At 48.3% G+C, this 17,829-nt stretch overlaps 9 protein-coding genes across 9 annotated transcripts; 4 read left to right on the top strand and 5 right to left on the bottom strand.

The window, feature by feature from the left end:
* Positions 1 to 99: 99 nt before the first annotated feature.
* Positions 100 to 1,407, bottom strand: POJ06DRAFT_196412 (uncharacterized protein; the record flags this gene model as incomplete). Its single annotated transcript, XM_056185027.1, has 1 exon — positions 100 to 1,407. The coding sequence occupies one exon, from the start codon at positions 1,405 to 1,407 to the stop codon at positions 100 to 102; it is 1,308 nt and encodes a 435-aa protein (XP_056044258.1).
* A 555-nt stretch (positions 1,408 to 1,962) lies between these two features.
* On the bottom strand, positions 1,963 to 2,370 carry POJ06DRAFT_253739 (uncharacterized protein). Its single transcript, XM_056187678.1, has one exon. It carries the CDS (start codon positions 2,356 to 2,358, stop codon positions 2,134 to 2,136), a length of 225 nt encoding a protein of 74 aa, XP_056044257.1. The 5' UTR covers positions 2,359 to 2,370; the 3' UTR covers positions 1,963 to 2,133.
* An 83-nt stretch (positions 2,371 to 2,453) lies between these two features.
* On the bottom strand, positions 2,454 to 3,756 carry POJ06DRAFT_290660 (zinc-binding oxidoreductase). The gene is made up of 3 exons (XM_056190346.1): positions 3,590 to 3,756; positions 3,517 to 3,536; positions 2,454 to 3,466 (listed from the first exon to the last, which is right to left on the bottom strand). The coding sequence occupies exons 1-3, from the start codon at positions 3,714 to 3,716 to the stop codon at positions 2,549 to 2,551; spliced, it is 1,065 nt and encodes a 354-aa protein (XP_056044256.1). The 5' UTR covers positions 3,717 to 3,756; the 3' UTR covers positions 2,454 to 2,548.
* Positions 3,757 to 4,275: 519 nt separating this feature from the next.
* On the top strand, positions 4,276 to 8,356 carry POJ06DRAFT_281740 (uncharacterized protein; the record flags this gene model as incomplete). Its single annotated transcript, XM_056189968.1, has 13 exons — positions 4,276 to 4,475; positions 4,542 to 4,689; positions 4,748 to 4,823; positions 4,880 to 5,758; positions 6,248 to 6,420; positions 6,481 to 6,837; positions 6,868 to 7,020; positions 7,048 to 7,077; positions 7,099 to 7,455; positions 7,492 to 7,516; positions 7,544 to 7,681; positions 7,715 to 7,865; positions 7,924 to 8,356. The coding sequence occupies 13 exons, from the start codon at positions 4,276 to 4,278 to the stop codon at positions 8,354 to 8,356; spliced, it is 3,120 nt and encodes a 1,039-aa protein (XP_056044255.1).
* Positions 8,357 to 8,642: 286 nt separating this feature from the next.
* On the bottom strand, positions 8,643 to 9,530 carry POJ06DRAFT_268382 (uncharacterized protein; the record flags this gene model as incomplete). Its single annotated transcript, XM_056189307.1, has 1 exon — positions 8,643 to 9,530. The coding sequence occupies one exon, from the start codon at positions 9,528 to 9,530 to the stop codon at positions 8,643 to 8,645; it is 888 nt and encodes a 295-aa protein (XP_056044254.1).
* A 462-nt stretch (positions 9,531 to 9,992) lies between these two features.
* Positions 9,993 to 11,334, top strand: POJ06DRAFT_295663 (uncharacterized protein; the record flags this gene model as incomplete). Its single annotated transcript, XM_056190517.1, has 4 exons — positions 9,993 to 10,155; positions 10,213 to 10,605; positions 10,673 to 11,199; positions 11,296 to 11,334. The coding sequence occupies 4 exons, from the start codon at positions 9,993 to 9,995 to the stop codon at positions 11,332 to 11,334; spliced, it is 1,122 nt and encodes a 373-aa protein (XP_056044253.1).
* A 65-nt stretch (positions 11,335 to 11,399) lies between these two features.
* On the top strand, positions 11,400 to 11,603 carry POJ06DRAFT_176118 (uncharacterized protein; the record flags this gene model as incomplete). The annotated part of the gene is made up of 1 exon (XM_056184726.1): positions 11,400 to 11,603. A coding segment is annotated over one exon (204 nt), but the record flags the coding sequence as incomplete, so codon positions are not given.
* Positions 11,604 to 11,669: 66 nt separating this feature from the next.
* Positions 11,670 to 12,323, top strand: POJ06DRAFT_196260 (uncharacterized protein; the record flags this gene model as incomplete). Its single annotated transcript, XM_056185016.1, has 1 exon — positions 11,670 to 12,323. One exon carries the CDS (start codon positions 11,670 to 11,672, stop codon positions 12,321 to 12,323), a length of 654 nt encoding a protein of 217 aa, XP_056044251.1.
* A 4,428-nt stretch (positions 12,324 to 16,751) lies between these two features.
* Positions 16,752 to 17,698, bottom strand: POJ06DRAFT_281736 (HNH endonuclease-domain-containing protein; the record flags this gene model as incomplete). The annotated part of the gene is made up of 3 exons (XM_056189967.1): positions 16,752 to 16,861; positions 16,887 to 17,396; positions 17,452 to 17,698. The coding sequence occupies 3 exons, from the start codon at positions 17,696 to 17,698 to the stop codon at positions 16,752 to 16,754; spliced, it is 867 nt and encodes a 288-aa protein (XP_056044250.1).
* Positions 17,699 to 17,829: the final 131 nt, after the last annotated feature.

Genomic DNA, 17,829 nt, shown 5'->3' with positions numbered 1-17,829 from the left:
CCAGCGCCCGGTGCTGACACTCACACACACTAGGAGGTTGTTTAAGACGTGAAATCCTATTCCTGCAAGTACGAATAAGCATTTTTTTTTTCGCAAGGTTTAATTGTACAACCCCATCTCCATTGTCAACAAATTGCCCATGCGTTTCTCAACATCCTCAAAGTCCTCCCAGCGCTTTCCGGTAGCAATATAATAAGCTTCCATTACCTGTGAATACCTTTTGGTCCATGTCGGCAGGAAAAATTTAAGCCGGGTCCCTTGAGGAAGCCAAAAACCATAGGAGGAAGTCTTAGAAGGATCTCCAGTTATTTTTCCTTCATCCGGATTGACTGTGAACTTGGGACGCTGCTGCACGACTTTCAACACCAGTTCTGAATCCAATTCACCCAGAAGCGGTACAGTTGTCAGGCGGTTGACAATGCGTGTCCAATCCGTACAGGATCTGACGATAAGAGTTGCAAGCCAGAGCGGTGGTGCGAAGAAATGCGTGCCAAAAATCAGTTCTTGAAAGTCCATGCACGATCTAGGGATCGAGAAACAATTAAGGGCTTTCATGACAGCTGATGTCGACGGCGTCTGCTGGGAGAGATTCATTGGAGTATACATCGCATCCAGCGAAATCAAGCCCACACGTATCAACTCTTCGGCAACACATAAAAATGGCTCTTGGACCTTCCATCTAAACCAGGTAATATGAGCGAGCTGGACGATCGTTTCTTCCCTTCGGTGGGGGGGTTGACGAGTCAGCGTGCACCAATCTGTCGTCACGCCTTCGTCCCCTCGCACAGAGTAATTGATGTCGAGTAGGTTCATTTCGCAACCGATCATGTGGCTTGAAGCTTCGTACTGGCGAGCAGACTTTGCGTTGCCATACGCACGTTGAAGCTGATGGTTCTCTTGTGGCTGCAGAAGGTGCAGAGCCTCATTCGTTGGTGAAAGCACTCGACGAGCACGGACGGGGGCATTAGAGAAGGAGATATCCAGATAATCACGGAAGAGAATTTCTTTCATGAGGCGGGTGACTGGCGAATCCGATACGACTACTGGGGTAGACCGGAAGCTTTCCGGAATATCCGATCTATTCAACCTCTCCTCAATGTAATATTTCTGCTTCTGCAGCGTCCAGTTGTCGTCAATGTCTCTCGTCAACCCGAGCGTTCGCAAAAATGCCTGGCCAAAAACGGAGTTTCGATGTCGCCCGCTTATTGAACGCCGCGCCGAATAGCTCTTCTCATCAACTTTTGCGGACGTGTGGACGTAGATGTTTCTTTGATTCGCGACCCTGAATGCACTTGCGAATGAGCCCGAATAACAAGCCTTCACCACGACGTTAACTTGGACGTCCGCGCGGAATAGTGAACATGCGCCGGCTAGGTCTGAGGGGGGGAAATTGACTCCGCCAAGCATGATTCCCTCGTGACTGCCGTGTCCAATGAGGATTATAGAGACTATGTCATTTTGTTTTGTTTCGTTGGCCTGTTCACGAATCCATTCGAGCACTTTCGAGCCCAGTGTGTGCTCCTCATGAGGTTTGACCTGGGTCCACCAAGGCGATCTATGTTCCCATTCCCACCGAGTATACATCACGATGTGGTCGTCACTATCCCAGTCATCATCGCCTATCTCTTCCCTCCTACCAAATTTGACGTCGGTGAAACTTGTATCTCTGAAATATTTATCAAGGTCAAAAGAGTTGATAAATGTTTCATGCACTCCCTGTTCTTTCAGTGTTGCGACAAAGCCAAGGAAATCCCCGAATAACCAAACATCCGGCTTCTCAACCACTCCACACACCACAAGATGCCTGGTGACGTTCTGCGAGGAACTGCTTATAGGTTTGTCCCTGCTGGTCCGTGTATGCCTACGCCGACCAGCACTTTCCATGACGTAGTTGTAGTGAATGCCGAGATTGAGAATATGCTAAATCTGGGGGCGGTGCGTGGGGCGCATTTTAAGTCGTCACGGATCAAGGCGCACAACTGTGGTTGAATATGTGCAATATAAATCCGTATGCACGCAAGATGTCGCCGCACTTAAATTGTACTAACCCCTTACTAATGTGTCGAATTACCCTTCATCATCTAATTTTTTGACCGGAAAAATCAGGTGATTCCGGTATACTGAAGTGGGATTTTAGTAGGAAATAAGTAGGAAATAAGTGGGAAATAAGTGGGAAATAATTACGGTAATCCAAACGCACCCTAAGTCCAAACGCACCCTAAGTCCCGAGCGGGAACTGAACTGTTGGGAGCTAAGAAAAAGCTTAAATATATAGACTAGAATAGTCGTGAGACTGGTCGTCATCGAGATCAGAGTCTCAGCCTCCCTTTCATCGTTCACTTCATATTCATCGTCCATATTCACACTCACAGCCACTTTTCACAAGTTCGTAGACGGTCTGTGCCTAAATTTTGATGAGGAGTACATCTATTAGATCATCAAGGCAACACGTTTCTCTCCCTTCATTTTATTTAAGCAACAGTGACTCATCTGTGTACTGCGTTCTCCAGCATGGCAATCGGTGGACAATCCGGAATAACACATTGGGTCACTCCAGGCTGATACACACCTTGCCCAAATTTTCCCCCGCTTGGAGATACTTGTATGCCTCTTTGACTTCTTCCAGCTTGAAGACTCTGGAATCGAGAACAGCACGAAGGCGATCGGTATTGCCCTCAATAAAGCGACACATATCCTCCATCTGCAGCCGGCTACCGACAGCAATGCCCCGCGCTGTGTAATAGTTGAGCCAAGTATCCAACAAAGTTGGTATTTCTGCTGTCTTATCCTCGCCACCAACAAATCCAACGACACTCATAGTGCCATCAGGCTTTAGGCTGGCAGCACTCTGCCTCATCGTAGCTGCGCCAGCAACCTCAACGACAAGCTCCACACCGACACCCCCAGTGAGGGCCTTGGCAGTTTCACCCCATTTAGAAACCTCGCGATAATTGATGATGTGGTCGGCGCCCAGCCTTTGTAGCAGCTTTGATTTCTCAGTCGAGCTTGTAGTGGCGATCACTCTGGCTCCAATGGCTTTGGCAAACTGAATCGCAAATATGCTGACACCGCCCGTGCCTTGTGTGAGAAGCCATTGACCGGCCATGAGCTGTTTCCCGGGCAGTCCACAAAGAGCATTCCAGGCCGTCACGCCGGCGCAGGTAAGCGTTGCGGCTTCAAGAAAGCTCAAGCCAGCGGGCTTCCTCACAAGTCCCTGCTCGTTAAATGCGCCAATGGAGCGCAGCGTGCCGTCGATCGATCCGCCCAGACCAGAGTCTGCTGATTCAGAATCTAATGACCCGGCCAAATGCTTCTGGTTAAGAATCGTGACAACCTCGTTCCCGGGACGAAACCGGGTGACATTTTTGCCAACGGCAAGAACAATTCCGGCTCCGTCAGAGCCCGGGACAACATTGGGCTTTTGGTTGAACGGATATTTGCCCAGTGGGATTATGATGTCACGAAACTAATACAGATTAGCTGATAATCAGTCGGTACGCTACCAACGCAACATACATTGAGTGACACGCCCAGGACTACAGCTTGTCGTCAGTACCTAGCTGTACTCTGTGAACACAATGGGACATACTCTTCACCAGGACTTCGCTATCGCCAATCTCAGGCACAGGTTCTTCTGTGAGCTGAAGGGAGCCAAACCCGTCATATCCTGTGACTTTCCACTGTTTGGTAGTCTTGGGTATCCTTGCATCAGCCATGGCGGAGCTCGAGGAATGTGCTAGCGAGTTTGGTTGTATAGTTGGCATAAACGAACTGCAGCGCGCAGATGATATCTGAGTTGAATATCACGAAGAAGATGTCTTTCACCTGACATCTTTTCGGGCGTCTTTTATATATCCATGTGGCAGACATGTCTGGCATTATTGGTCACGGCTTTGATACGTGGGGCCCTGAATCCGTACAGCGCCGGTTTACTCCACGGCACATCGGCACACCCTACCCCCATGCGCTGTTTGCGGTCCCGCATTTTTGCTGTGCATCCCTTAACATTACCCAAGTACCGCTAAACAGCCAAGCTTTGGCCCACGGCGTTTTACGGCGTTGGACGGATCTACACGGACCTGTACGGAGCTGGATGGCACCCGCACAACGCCGTACCAGCGACCGTATTACAAAGATCAGAAAGAGGTAAAGTTATATAACACGTTCGAAACGATGTCAGTCCTTCATTTTCAAGTTTTTCAAAATCGCGATCATTTTTCCCGTATGCTGCAGGCACACAGATTCAACTAATAAAACTTCACCCAAGTCGCAGAAATGGCAGTCACAAGATACGAAAGCCGTGGCGACGCAGAAACGCAACGTCTTCGGGATCCTCTCTCCTTTCAGTTTTCTAAGCAGACTATGAAAAATCGACTGTTCAAAGCCTCTATGGGTGAAACTCTTGCCAGCTGGAATTTAGCCGACCCTGAAGCATGTGGAATCCCTACCAAGGAACTCAACGAATTATATCAGAGGTAAGCGTCCGCCATTTGTACCGAGTACAGGCGTTGTCGTAGTGGCTCTGTTTCAGGGGGCTTTAGAGTTGACCAAGAACACAGATGGGGCGAGGATGAGAACAGTTTCGGGGCCATTCTCACGGGCAACATCCAAATCAGCTCGGCCGTGCCACATTTGCCTGGTGACCTCCTTATTGACGCATCTTACCCTTTTCACGGCTCACGATTCGACGTTTTCAAGAAATTTAGCGGCCTCTGGAAAAGCTGGTGGGTCTCTCATGCTCGGACAGCTGTCTTATGCAGGACGTCAAGCTCTTGCTGGTATTACGCTCACGACGCCATTTGCGCCGTCGGTCGTACCATGGGGTGAGTCTTGACACAAGTCTGGCCCTGTAACCGCAATTATCTAAATAACTAAGCAGGCACCGAGGCTCAAAACGCATTGTTCGCGAAGACTAGAGAGGCAACCGACGCCGACATCCAGTTCTTGATTGACGGTTTCGTACATGCGGCGACTTACCTGGAAGCAGCTGGCTTCGACGGAGTTGAGCTGCACGGCGCCCACGGGTACGTGCTAGCGCAGTTCTTGTCACCACGGACGAACAAGCGCACAGATGCCTACGGCGGATCTCTAACAAACAGAATGCGGCTCCTCGTCGAGATTGCGAAGGGCATCCGCGCCAAGACTTCGCCGACGTTCGTTGTAGGCGTAAAGCTAAACAGCGTCGAGTTTCAGGAAGGCGGCTTTGAGGCCGAGGAAGCGGCTGAGGTATGCCGCGTGTTACAGGATGAGGCTGGGATGGACTTTGTTGAGCTAAGCGGCGGCGCTCTTGAGAAAGTGGGCCACGAATGGACCAAAGAGACGACACTGAGGCGCGAGGCTTTCTTCCTCAGGTTTGCCGAGCTGATCGTTCCACGGCTAGGCAAGATGGCTGAGGAACGCCGGACTAAGGTGTTCCTGACCGGCGGGCTGCGGACTGCTGGGGCCATGGTCAGGGCGTTGGACACCGTGGACGCTGTCGGGATCGCTCGGCCGGCCGCCCAAGAGCCCTGGATTGCGAGAAGCCTTCTCAGTGGGAGCGTAGCGGGGGTAATCAAGCCAGTGTCGCCATTTGATAACGATAGTGCTCTGGGCTTGATTCTGGCCGGGGCGCAGCTGCGGCAAGTCGGTTCCGGTTTCAAGCCGCTCAACTCGAGCGATCCAAAGGCAATCGAGAGCTTTTTGGAGGACAAGGCGGCTCACGAAGCGGCAGCGGCTGTCGACTACGGCAAACAACGTCCATGGTTTCCAGTCGTGTCTGGTAAGAATGTGTCGTACGACGGCTCTGGATCTCTATAGAGAAGCCCATCATCGCGGATGGAGAGTATAAGCGATCCAATGCTGGCTTTCCTGCTCTGATGCGATATAAAAAGGGGATGGTTTAGTTTAGATAGTTATTACAGGATAGAATACATGTGCACGTTGGCTTTAAGAAGCGCCGGCCGATTTGCTATCATAGCCCTAACCCTGTAATATTGGCGGGGTTGATCTCATCTTTTGTTGCTTCGCACGTCATTCCCTACCCCTCTGTCTAGGAACCTTGAAAAGCGGTGCTGCGTCATCTTCGACCGTCGGCTTAGAAATGAAACTATCCGGAACCACATTTCTTCTAGGTCCCCAGCCTACTAGTATTGCACTCCTAGCACATATCTTGCAAAGCTCAAGAACATGGAGGTGGCTTACCAAGTGAATAAAAGAAAAGGTCTGAAGCAGCCTTATCGCTTGAAATTGGCCCACTGATATCACGCAGCTTGCGACTTGTGCTTCCTCAAGAAGATCAAGTGCGATGCCTTGAAGCCCACTTGTTCCAATTGCCAGATCTACAAGGCCGAATGCCGAACTACAAAGGCGCGGAATAGAATCAGTGCGACAAGACGCCAGCCGAGAGAACAGGCCAAACCACCGTCAAGCCCCGCTCCGACCGTATCGGCTGGTAAAGACGGGTGAGCCGAGTCGTACTTTGTGACCGCGTGTGCTAATCAGGCAAGGACGAATCGTATCGAAGATGTCGAGTCACGCCTGGCACGAGTTGAGCACCAGCTTGGTCTGGTCTTCGCGGCCCCTAGCGCCGCTCCAGTGCAGGCTGGCGATGATCAGCACAAAGCAGCTCCGGCGCAGGATCCGGACCAATTTTTATCAGACTTCGACTATACTGCACTGAACGAGGCGAACCAGATTCTGGGCCAGCCACAGTCGGACATGGTTCCGCTGGGTAACGCATTCACATCCAAACTTCCTGCTCTCGACGCAGATATTGCCAGCGGGCTTGTGGGCGACCCGTATCCATGCCTTCCACCTTTGGCAGAGATCCAGCCCGCCATAGCGGACTATTTCGTTCACGTGAACTCACTCATACCACTATTTTCGGAGGCAGCCTTCATGCGCATGCTGCAGGAATACTACGCCTCCACGTGCCGACAGCCTCGGGCAGCATGGGCAGCTGTGAATGTTGTGCTGGCACTAGCCACCCGCGTACCTGTCTCGCCGTCCAGCGATCTGGATCTCGGATTCGGTGACAGCCAAGTAGCCCATTACGTGAATAATGTGCAGTCGGTGCTGTCAGAGCTGGTCACTAGAGATGTAGACCTGCTGAGCTTACAGGTGGTCCTAGGTCTGGTCATTGTCTTCAACGCCTTGAAAGATCCCAGTCCTGCCGTCGTGCTAGTTGGCACAGCAGTGCGGCTAGCTCACCGCCTGCGTCTGCACAACCGACGATACCAGGAACAATTTCCGCCAGCTGAGATTCTACAACGTAACCGTGTCTTCTGGATCACGTACCTGTTCGACAAAGATATATGTCTTCGTCACCACACGCCTTCCGTTCAGGTTGACGAGGACATTGACTTGGATTTACCGTTGGAGGAGCCGCAAGACGGCGCTGGGAATATCTACAGCAAGGATGGCTCGCGAGCCAATTTCTTCCGGCTACGACTCCGTCTCGCACACATCCAAGGGCGGGTATACAACCTGCTATTTTCTACTCAAGCCGCCAAGATCACTGATCAGGAACGCCGAGCACGTATTGCCCTCCTGCACCACCAGCTAGAGAGGTGGAGACTCGCCCTTCCGTCTGACCTGCAAGTCGATGTTGTGACGGAGCTCGCAAATCGCACAGCCCTAATTTGGCTATGCATGATGCATTTCTCGTATCTCGGATGCCTAGTCATGATCCATGGAATATGGAGTCACGATGCACAGTGGCGTGAACGTTTAACAGCCATACCTGCGCATTCGCGAGGTACTTCCGAAGCCGAAGACGCCTCTCGACTATCTCCACCGCTGCCCAGAGGCTGGAGGAACTGTGTCCAGATGAGCAGACACTGCATGGCGATGATGACCCAGATGCCTTTGAGTGACTGCAGCGTGTGGTTAGTTTCCAAATACGGTGGGGTGAAATATGTCCGTCAGGTTGACAATAGACTCTAGGGCGAATGGATGCGCATACTTCTCGGCTCTGATTATCCTCCAGGCCAACCTCTTTGACAACACAACGCATGAGAACGTGGATAAGGACCTACAGCTCACCAAGTTTGCTGTGAATGTCATCGACCAGATGAGCGACGCGTCCACCATCATGCAGATGAAGCGAATGAACGTGGTTGCCGCCGAACTGGATCGCCGGGTGAGGCTGGTGGTTGACCATGCTCGACAAGGAGTTGCGACAAGCCAGCCCGTCCCGTCAGTTGCCACTGTTTCGCCGTCCGAAACACTGAACGACCACATCACGTATAAAGACTCTGACACTGAATTGCAATGGGGCTGGGCAAACGATGGGGTCGACGCATGGCCGGGCTTGGATGTGTCCATAGTAAGTCGCCATCGCCGCCAGAACGCAATGCTCATTTATATTCTCAGATGACCCAATGCTGATTTGACGCGGCAGAAGAAGGAAGACACGACAATCCAGTCCAAGATGAGTGGTGGACCATTCGATGAATGGATAGAAGTTCAGTTCTCTAACACGGCGGATGCAACATTCTTCACTCAAGCATTGAGCTCTGAAATATTTTGACTCCGGTCTCTATTTATGTATGTGTCGGGGGACGAGTGTTCCGAAGATCGAATAGATACCGCAGATGCCAGGTTCGGAAAAATGTACTTCACGCAAGTATTTTAATGCTAGTGCATTATTGTACCAAACAGGCTTAGCGCCTACTCCGTCCATAAATTCCCTTAAATAAATCAACACCATAGGACAACAGCTCTGGTCGGCCAAAAGAAATCTGCGAACTAGGTAAATGTGAGGGAACGACATCAAGGAGCAGATTGATCGGCAGAACCAGCGGATCGCCAGCGACTTGCTGAGTATTGTTGTCATATGTCACTAGTTGCAACTTCTCCGGCAAAAATAGCCTCCCGGAGCGAGTCTGTCTTGGTGGAGGAGATGTGACATGTTGCCATCGCTCAATTGTCAGAGTTGATGCTGCGATATTGAGAAAAATGAGTAAAACAATTTTCGTTTCTCCATTAGTTTTCTCCAGCCACAAATGGGCGTCCTGCCGGAGTTGAAGCAATGACTGAGATACTCCAACTTCCACAATAAAAGATGGGAAGTGATCTGAGCCTTGTCTTGTTTGAGGTATGTAGGAAGCATCCGGCTCCTTGCTGAGCTCATTTGAGAAATGATATCTTCCTGAACCTGTAGGAACAAATATGTTTCTTGGTAAACCCAATCTTGCTCGTTCCCCAACAAATATTTCCTCAAAAATCACCTTCGCCACTTCGTGAGGGATTCCAGGCATCAATTTAATAATCGCCGTCTTGTTCTCTTCATCAAGGAGTACCCTGAACCCCGGTAGCTCTCTTCGCAAACCAGAGCTCTCTAACTTCAGCAGATTATCTTCGGTGAAGTTTAGGATGGCGAGATACTGTGGTCCATTTCCATTAATAAGAGCAGCAACCTTTTCTTCAAGAAAATCTTTAAGATTGTCGAAGTTTGTAAATTCATGTCGTGATGGATGCGATACACGATAAGTACGCATCAGATTGCAGAAGCCTTCATCCGAAGGGGTTGGACTTGGAGTCGCCAGCATTTTTTTGGCACAACTGATAGATGACAACATGTCTCGAGAACGTGAAATGAGAGACTTGTGAGGTGAATATGAAACAAATTAAAGGCCGCGGTGGTGGACGAGATACCACGCAGACTTGTTAATTGATCGAGGAAGAGTAACTAACGAGCTAGAAAGTGTAGGGGATTTTTCCTTATTTTGGTGTAAAAACTTTAAGGAAAACTGCTGAACCCTTACCCTGGAAGTACTGCGGATAGTTACTCTTGTAGTAACCGCATTAAGTTTACGCTTATTCCACAATCGTTTTAGTTGGAAACTCAGCCCATTACATTCTTTCAGTCCCCTTGCCCTAACATTCTTCAAGGATCCCCTTGCCCCCGTTGTTTACATTCGATAGTTATAACGCGTCTATTCCCACGCGTTTTGTTTATCATAACTACTGACAATTATATTCTCTCTTACACAACAAGAATTATTGCAAGCATGGAATCGTCTGTAGTTTCTCCACGAGGATCTCAGTACTCTCAAAAGTGCGCTTCTTGCCGCACTTTAATTTGTTGCGCTACGTTTGAGGAACTTCAAGGACTGTTTATCGGCAAAGGCGGAAAATCTGTCAAGAGCTGTAAAAACTGCCGGGCCAACGCAAGTATGTCTACAGATATTGTGATAAAACGTTGATGGACATTGCTAACTAAATCTGTAGAGTCAAAGGTTCCAGGACCAAAGGCTTACGATCTTGATCAGGAAGTTGAGTCTCATGAAGACTTCATGGAAGTCGTGTCATCGTTACTGGAGCAACGGGATAGCCATATATTTGACCCCGAAGCCCAATCTATTACGTTTCGAATAACTCTGACTGGATCTTTCGTGCTTGAGAATGATGTCTCTGTGGCTACATGCGCGCAAAGTGGTAACCAAGGCACACAGAAACAGGCAGCAATAGTATTGAGAAATGATATCTTTGACTGCACAGGTTATTATTTCCATATGCGACGGTACACTGAAACTGTGGACGGACCACATTTCTCTCTGACTTGTTCTCGTGCCGAGGAGCGGAAGGCCGAACGCGATTTGTCCCGAATTCAGCGCTATACGGGTAAGTGCATTATTTCGTAGATTCGATAACGCAATTATGCTGAACCTTACTGACACAAAGCCTATAGAGACGAAGGAATTTTTTGATTGCCACGGAGAACTCCGTATTAACTTTTCTAAATCAAATTTGTCATTGACAATACTTTATGACCATAAGGGTCACGTCGAGACACCGAAATTCCATGTCACTGAAGAGGTGCAGAAATATATCGAAGTGCACAAACTAGTCCCTCCCCGATTGATATATCAGAATTTAATCGCAATGGCCGACGGTTCCCAGTTAAAAAACACAGACTTACATACAATTACCCGCCAGCAAGTGTATAATATCTGGATGTCACTTACAAGAAGAGAATGGGAGAGGGATCCAAGGGATGATTTTAGATCCGCGCAGATGCTGGTGGAAGAACGAGAGGGCTATTTTCTAATTGAAGGACTTCAAGAACCTGGCGTTTCATTGGCATTCACAACTCCTTGTTTCAACGATAAGGTGAAGTATAACCGTTCGAAAATGACAGAAATATTCATTGATTCGACTTTTGGTACCAACAAGCACGGATATGAGCTCTACTGTGTTCTTACGGAGCTCGATCTGGTCTCTTCCTCTTTCCTATCTTCTTTTAGACACGCGTGGTATCAGAGAAGAAGGTAAGAGGGGAAGTCGATTGACAGCTTGGTTAACTGCATTAAGGGCATCTGGCTTAAAACCGACGGTTGTTCATACAGATAAGGACTTTGCAGGTAATTTATTTAATTCAACATTTATATTTTGGGACCCAATTGATATTGTCGGTAGAGGTGACAGCTGCAAGCATAGCATTTAGGAGAGACAACGTCGGTTATAACCATCGTCTTTGCCTATGGCACAGTCTCCGAGCAATTGACCAGTATATTACAGGTAAATTGCCTACCAAAGGGTTTGATTCAATTGATAAGGAAAGAAATTCTATCAGATTGATAACTCTTCCTCCTTATCTTCATTATTTGTCGGATGAGGCAGAGTGGATCTTATCTAATGGCCAGACACCACCATGTACCCGGGACCAAGCACGAACAATACGCGCCATGATTAAACGGCATCTACTTAGACACCCTTTATTGCCGAAGCCGGTCTTTGATACTGATGGCTCGACCCCTCCCGACTCACTTCAGTTTCAATCATATGAAGAGATTCATAGTAGCTCTATCAGAGAGATGCTAGAATATTGCAAGTCGATTAATCAGCCTAGGCTGTTCAGGTATTTCTGGAGTAATTGGTACCGGCCAGGCTTCGAGAATGTTGGATCGCGATGGGAGATTGCATCACTTTGCGGCAGGCCCGGCTTCAATGCAATCATACCAATTTCGCGGACTACAATGCGATTGGAAAGTCATTGGAGGATCCTCAAGAAGGATTATGGCGCACGATTCATCAAGCCTCGACTTGATGTCCTAGTTTATATTATCTGCAGTGGATTGGTCCGCTCCACAATACATCTGTATGCGCAAGTAATGGCTTCGCGTGAGAAGCCGAGCACTTATAAAGACTTTGTTCATTTATGGCGCAAATGTGCCGAAGCCATTACTGGCAACACAATACATAAACGCGACCGTGTCTATCAATCTGACAAAGGCAAATGGCTGTGCAGTTGTGCTTCGTTCGTGCTTAATTCTAGATATGTTTGCAAGCACTTGGTATCATTCTATTCGTGTCCTAACCCTAACCCTGTGGGTGGGTGATGTCAGCTGAGCCCTAGCCCTAGTCAATATTTTTATACATCGCTCCTGAGGGTTTCGTAGCCACATGGCGTCCAGAGAATCGTGTCCTATCGATCCTTTAGTCCCTCGGAATTTGAGGCTAGAGGTGCCAGAAAAGTTACCACAGGGATTAACTGTTATGAAATTTGCTTTAGTCCCAGGCTGTGTTATCCAGCACGATCTAGTCCCGGTTGTTGAAATCTAAGTGCTTAGAGACAACGTCGGCGGGCGACACACCTGGATGCGGGGATATCTTGCTAGGTTTTCGGTACCAAGCGCAGAGCGGTAACACCACTGCGTGAAGTCTGTATGGAGCAGACGGGTAATAATCCGAGAAATAGAGACAATCCGCAGCCGACCTGGCTTATATGCTGGGCGGTTCAACGCTCGGTAAGGTGTGGGTCACTAAATGTGGCTTAAGGTACGGGCTACTCCCACTCGAGAGAGTGCTCTTGCCTACCGGTTGCACTTGACCGCGAAGTAAGAGGTGGCATACACATAGACATGTGTGCCTGGTAGTAAGGAACTGGCTTGTGGCAGTCAAGCGTTCATAGCGAGTTAGCGACATTGCTTTTTGATCCTTCGATGTCGGCTCTTCCTATCATACCGAAGCAGAATTCGGTAAGCGTTGGATTGTTCACCCACTAAACCAATACTATAATATCTCTATTGGTGGGAATAGTAGGGTACTCTTGTTCGAGTATTACTCCTTCTAGTTGACTCGGTCGCTAATTGCAGGAACCGAGCAGCGAGACAACCTGGATCGGGGAAGGCTAAGGCAGAAACTGCTATGCTGATCCCGAGCGGAGTTGCGTATCGCGAGATGCGTGGACCCGTGTAACGCGCGGTAAGGTGTCGGTGGTCTCTCAGAGGGTAAGACAGAACCCGGAACAGAAGCTTTAATCGTGGCAGTTTCACTGGCAGCAGTCACATCACTGGCAGGTTGCTTTCACCATGGTTTGCGTCGTTCGTTTTGCGGTTTATGCCTCCACCTTTCATTTGCTTGTCGTTTTGTGCCTTAATGCCTTTGCTTCTTCTTGTGTTGGAACCGTAATAAACTATGAGCATTTTAAGGTTTCAGGGGTTGCGAATAAATATGCGAATAACGAATATTCGGCGAATAATATTCGATTTTATTCGTTGCGCGGACATCCTGCGAATAATATTCGTTATTCGTTATTCGCAACGCAAAATGAATATTCGCAAATGCGAATATTCGGAGCAGCCCTAACGGCCAGAGATCGGCTCGGGTTGTCCTCGCAACCAGAGACGGCCCCCTTACTTCCTCGCATTTCACGTAGCATTCCACAGATGAACCGCGGCAGCGGGCTAGTGTAGAGAACGGCAGGATAAAAGTAGAGTCCCACCCCCATGTTCCGTGTCTCCAATATCAGTAGAGCTGTTTGCTCTACGCGCCTCTACAACATATATTCGCCTACTGAGCTCAGTCTTTTCAAATAACGATGGAGACTCGTGGTAATCGCCAAAACTACTTCGCTCTCAATGACGGCTATGATAGCGATGCACCTTCTGAAGACTGGATCTCCAGCCCCTTAAGTCCAGCAACCCAAGGTCCAGAAGAGCCGGACACATAATCTCTACCTCACTCCCTCGGTCAATCGGCAGTCGGTGCAGACATCAATTCTGGTGTTGAAGTTCCGGACGATGAGGTCCTAGGAGCCCTCAGACTCAGCCTCTCAGCCTTCAGTCAAAGCTACCAGTTCCCAGGTAGCCGACCCAGCTCCTCAGAAAACTGAATGGTTGTGGGCTATTTTCAGACTAGAGAGTTTCCTAATGAATGGATTGAGAAAAGGAACAAAAAGAAGAGATTCACTGACCGAGAAATCCTGTCAGGAATCCTTCCTGAGTGTCTGGTACTTCGAAGGGTGACGTCATGAGCCGCAGACGGCGTCTGAATTCAAGGATATGCCGGGAATGTCACTTCCATTTACCTCTCGTCAAACCCTCCGACAGCGTCTTATGGAAGATTCTTCCAACGTGCTAGATTGAAAGAGAAACTTTCTGCTACATGCAAAACAATCGCTTTGTCCCTTGATGTGTGGACCAGCAAGAATACCCTCCCAGTCCTCGGTATCTTTGGCCACTGGCTCACAGAGGAATTCGACTATCGAGAGAAAGTCTTAGAGTTTAAGGAACTCCATGGACCACATAGTGGAGAGAACTTGGCTACAGCAGTCGAAGAAGTGCTTATAGAACTGGATCTTGAACACAAACTGCTATCGATAGCTGGCGACAATGCTAGTAACAATGAGCGGATGGCGTTAATGCTGTCCGAAAATCTGCAGACGAAGTGCGAGACAAACCCTTTATGCCGTGGTTTAGGAAGTTATGTGCGCTGTTTGGCCCACATCATCCACCTCATTGTTAAGGATATCCTTGTTGCCCTCAAGTCTGGTAATACAGAAGAAGCTGATGCTATCTGTGATAACCTTGATGAAGGAGAACACCAGTCTCTTCGGGCCCTTGAACCACTTGCAAGGCTTCGTATCATAGCTCTCTGGATCCACCGAAGCCCTCAACGCAGGCAGGCATGGAACGACAATTGCAAGCGCATGAATCTTCCTGATAAGTTCATAGAGTATGACGTTGATACGAGATGGAATTCGACCTTTTGTCAGGAATCCTTCCTGAGTGTCTGGTACTTCGAAGGGTGACGTCATGAGCCGCAGACGGCGTCTGACGTCACAACCGCAAAATCGTTGCTCCGTGATCTTTCCGAGGACACGGCAGGATTTCGGCGTTCTTTTGTTTCTTCTTGCAGGATGATGTAAGTGTACATATGAGTTAGTTGTTCGTTAGTTTTCGTGCGCCCGGCTTAGTCCGCGGCTAAAAGTTTTTGCTGTAAATTTAGATGCCGAGAAGTGTATATAAGGAAGGGTTTACACCCATTTTCCGGCATAGTTGATATTCTAAAATATATTGTTGCAAGCCATCCCGCTAGCGTAACGTATAGCACGAACACACCGTGATCCTCACACGTTTAGAATGTTAAGTGATGCTTTGCAGGTAAGCTACTAGCTCTAGAAGTTCATCTGACATAAGGTTAATCCTTCAAAGTCAAGGTACCAGCTTGAGAAGTTCATGCACTATGAGACAGACTTTGTTCCGTTCTCAATAAGTGATTGGCAACGGCTTTCGCAAATTCACCGTGTTCTTGCAAAGTTCGATGAACTCACCTTGTTCGTATCAGAGAAAAAGCCGCAGATTAGTCTTTCAGTACCTGTATACTATTAAACTCCCCTCTTTATGGTGCGGTTATACTCGCTGCGTGTTTCTGTACAGGTGAAGTATGGGCCAAACTATGATTCTTCTGGGACTTTCTGACTAACCGATGACCCTGCAATAAATGAATTAAGACTTTGCGATTGTGATACCGATTCGGAACGAGCTAGCTGAATAATTGAATCAATTTCTGTATATGACTGTGGCTGACCGATGGAACAGTGCGACGAGGATGAACCAGCGTCTGCGGGCCTCTAGAATTGGGCTAGAACAGCGAGCTGTTTGAGACTCAGCGTCGTAGCCGTCATTCAGTGCCAGGTAATCTAGACGGTTTCCTCTGGTCTCCATTTCAATTTATAGAATCCCGAAAATTAGAAGTAAATGGTTCGGAAGATACTGATTGTAAGGATTGTTGAACGGACTAAGAGGCTGAATCTGGGCGTGTGCCAGTCTTTATATATGTCCCTGGAAAGGCCAACCTCTCGCTCGGTGACAGAGGAAAAAATGTGCATACCTCGCCATCAATTTACTACTTACGTCAATTGAGCTGGAAGGCTGTAAGGGGCTCTCTTGGCTCTTGAAATTGAGGACAATGGTAAACTACTGCTGGACACGCGACTAGATGCGAATATTCGCCAAACGAATATTATTCGCACTGCTCAGGATTTGCGAATAAAATTTGCGAACAACGAATACGATTACTGCGAATATTTGTATTCGGAACAGCCCTAATGCTTGCCCGTACCCACGCAATACAATTGTTAAATATCGGAAGAAATAAATCCTACGAGGAGTTGGTGATATCTTTAAGACTACATTTTTACACTAAAGCATATCAAGAAAAGGCTTTTATATCTTCAGATCTCTCGAAATTTGCGCACCAAGACCAGACAAGAACGCAAAGGAACAAGTGATCCATTGGAGGTATGTGAAATGTACATGTAAATGACCCATAAATGACAAGAAAAGCTAAGCCATGGGCAAGATATGGAAGGCCAACGCTGGGCACGAGGGGTAGGCCTCGCTCTGTGGCTAAAGGTTACGAGTCGCCGTCAGGATAGTAAGAAAGTGTGATGGTGACATGCGGATGGTATCACCGATGCTCATCTTCTTCTCCCACTACTTCGACCGAGACAAAACATTCTATCTCGCAATAGCACAAGGTTCCTAGGTCAGCGATAACCCACCTAATCGCGAGAATAGTTCTGCCTCCATCCGTTTTACTGCATCCGGCCCGTTGCGGATCTCCCCGACCATATCGCTTCCTGGTGGGAAGTCTGTCTCAAAAACCGGTTCCCCAACCCCTTCTTATGTTGGCCAACACCGCTTGACGGAAGTGCCAACGAAGGAGCTCGTCCCTTACACTATTCTCATCGCTAGGATCTCGACAAACAGGGTCAAGTAGACGCCCACCAACGTTGAAAACATCGTCCCTGAAGGTAATTATCCTGTAGTTGTCATCCGGATTGATGGAAATACTAAAGTTGTCAAACTTTTCATGTATATGGGATAGCATCAGTAGGCCGTTCTGACATGAATTGATACCAGTGTCACGCTCTCCCGCTCTATTTGTACTCCACCGAGAAAAACTATTCCTGATGAACCAGTCTTCGCCAGAGAGTGGGAAGATGTGAGCAGCATGGTAACTTGACCAATCATTTAAAGCAACAAGTCTATCAGGGTTGGCGACACCAGTTATCACGCATTTCCTATCTCGCTCACGAACCCGCTGTCGAAAGGCTTCATCTCTGCCAGAGACCGTTTGCGAGAGTATTCGGGTTATGCACCACTCATTTGTAATGAATACTCTGCCTGTTTCACTTTAGTAAACACTACACACTAGACTCAAGGAAAATAAACCTATTACCATAGGGAGAATCGGGCTTTATATCATACTTGCCAGCTTGGAGAGGCTCGTCGGTTGGTCTCACGGGTGTGTCGGTACCTCGCAAATACACGTCATATGGATGGGCCGAAACAATGAGAATCCCAAGCGCAAAAAGAAATGTTCTTTTTGTAATAGATGGAGTCAACATCAGTCCACCAAGCGCCTGATCCTGCCTGGATATGTCGTAAAAATGGACATCTCGACCTAAAGATCTGTTGGCGGCCATGACGAGCAGACTTTGTCAGTCTAGACCCACTATGACGTTGAAATGGCGAAACATATATCTGGGTCGAGACAGCTTTAAATGCTCGAATTCTGTTGCTACCAGGTTGTCCAGAGTGGCAGAATTGGTGAGTA

Source organism: Lipomyces tetrasporus (genome assembly GCF_029532465.1).
Source record: "Lipomyces tetrasporus strain NRRL Y-64009 chromosome Unknown POJ06scaffold_5, whole genome shotgun sequence".
In the NCBI taxonomy this organism is placed as follows: domain Eukaryota; kingdom Fungi; phylum Ascomycota; class Lipomycetes; order Lipomycetales; family Lipomycetaceae; genus Lipomyces; species Lipomyces tetrasporus.
This window is presented reverse-complemented; position numbering and strand designations above follow the sequence as displayed.

What these genes read in the sequence shown, in the direction of transcription:
- POJ06DRAFT_290660 (XM_056190346.1), bottom strand. Translation starts at nt 3,716, where the DNA reads ATGGCTGATGCAAGGATACCCAAGACTACCAAACAGTGGAAAGTCACA. An exon ending in TAGCGAAGTCCTGGTGAAGA is followed by an intron (nt 3,537 to 3,589) that starts GTATGTCCCATT and finishes GACAAGCTGTAG; the next exon opens with TCCTGGGCGTGTCACTCAAT. An exon ending in TCCTGGGCGTGTCACTCAAT is followed by an intron (nt 3,467 to 3,516) that starts GTATGTTGCGTT and finishes AATCTGTATTAG; the next exon opens with TTTCGTGACATCATAATCCC.
- POJ06DRAFT_253739 (XM_056187678.1), bottom strand. Translation starts at nt 2,358, where the DNA reads ATGGACGATGAATATGAAGTGAACGATGAAAGGGAGGCTGAGACTCTG.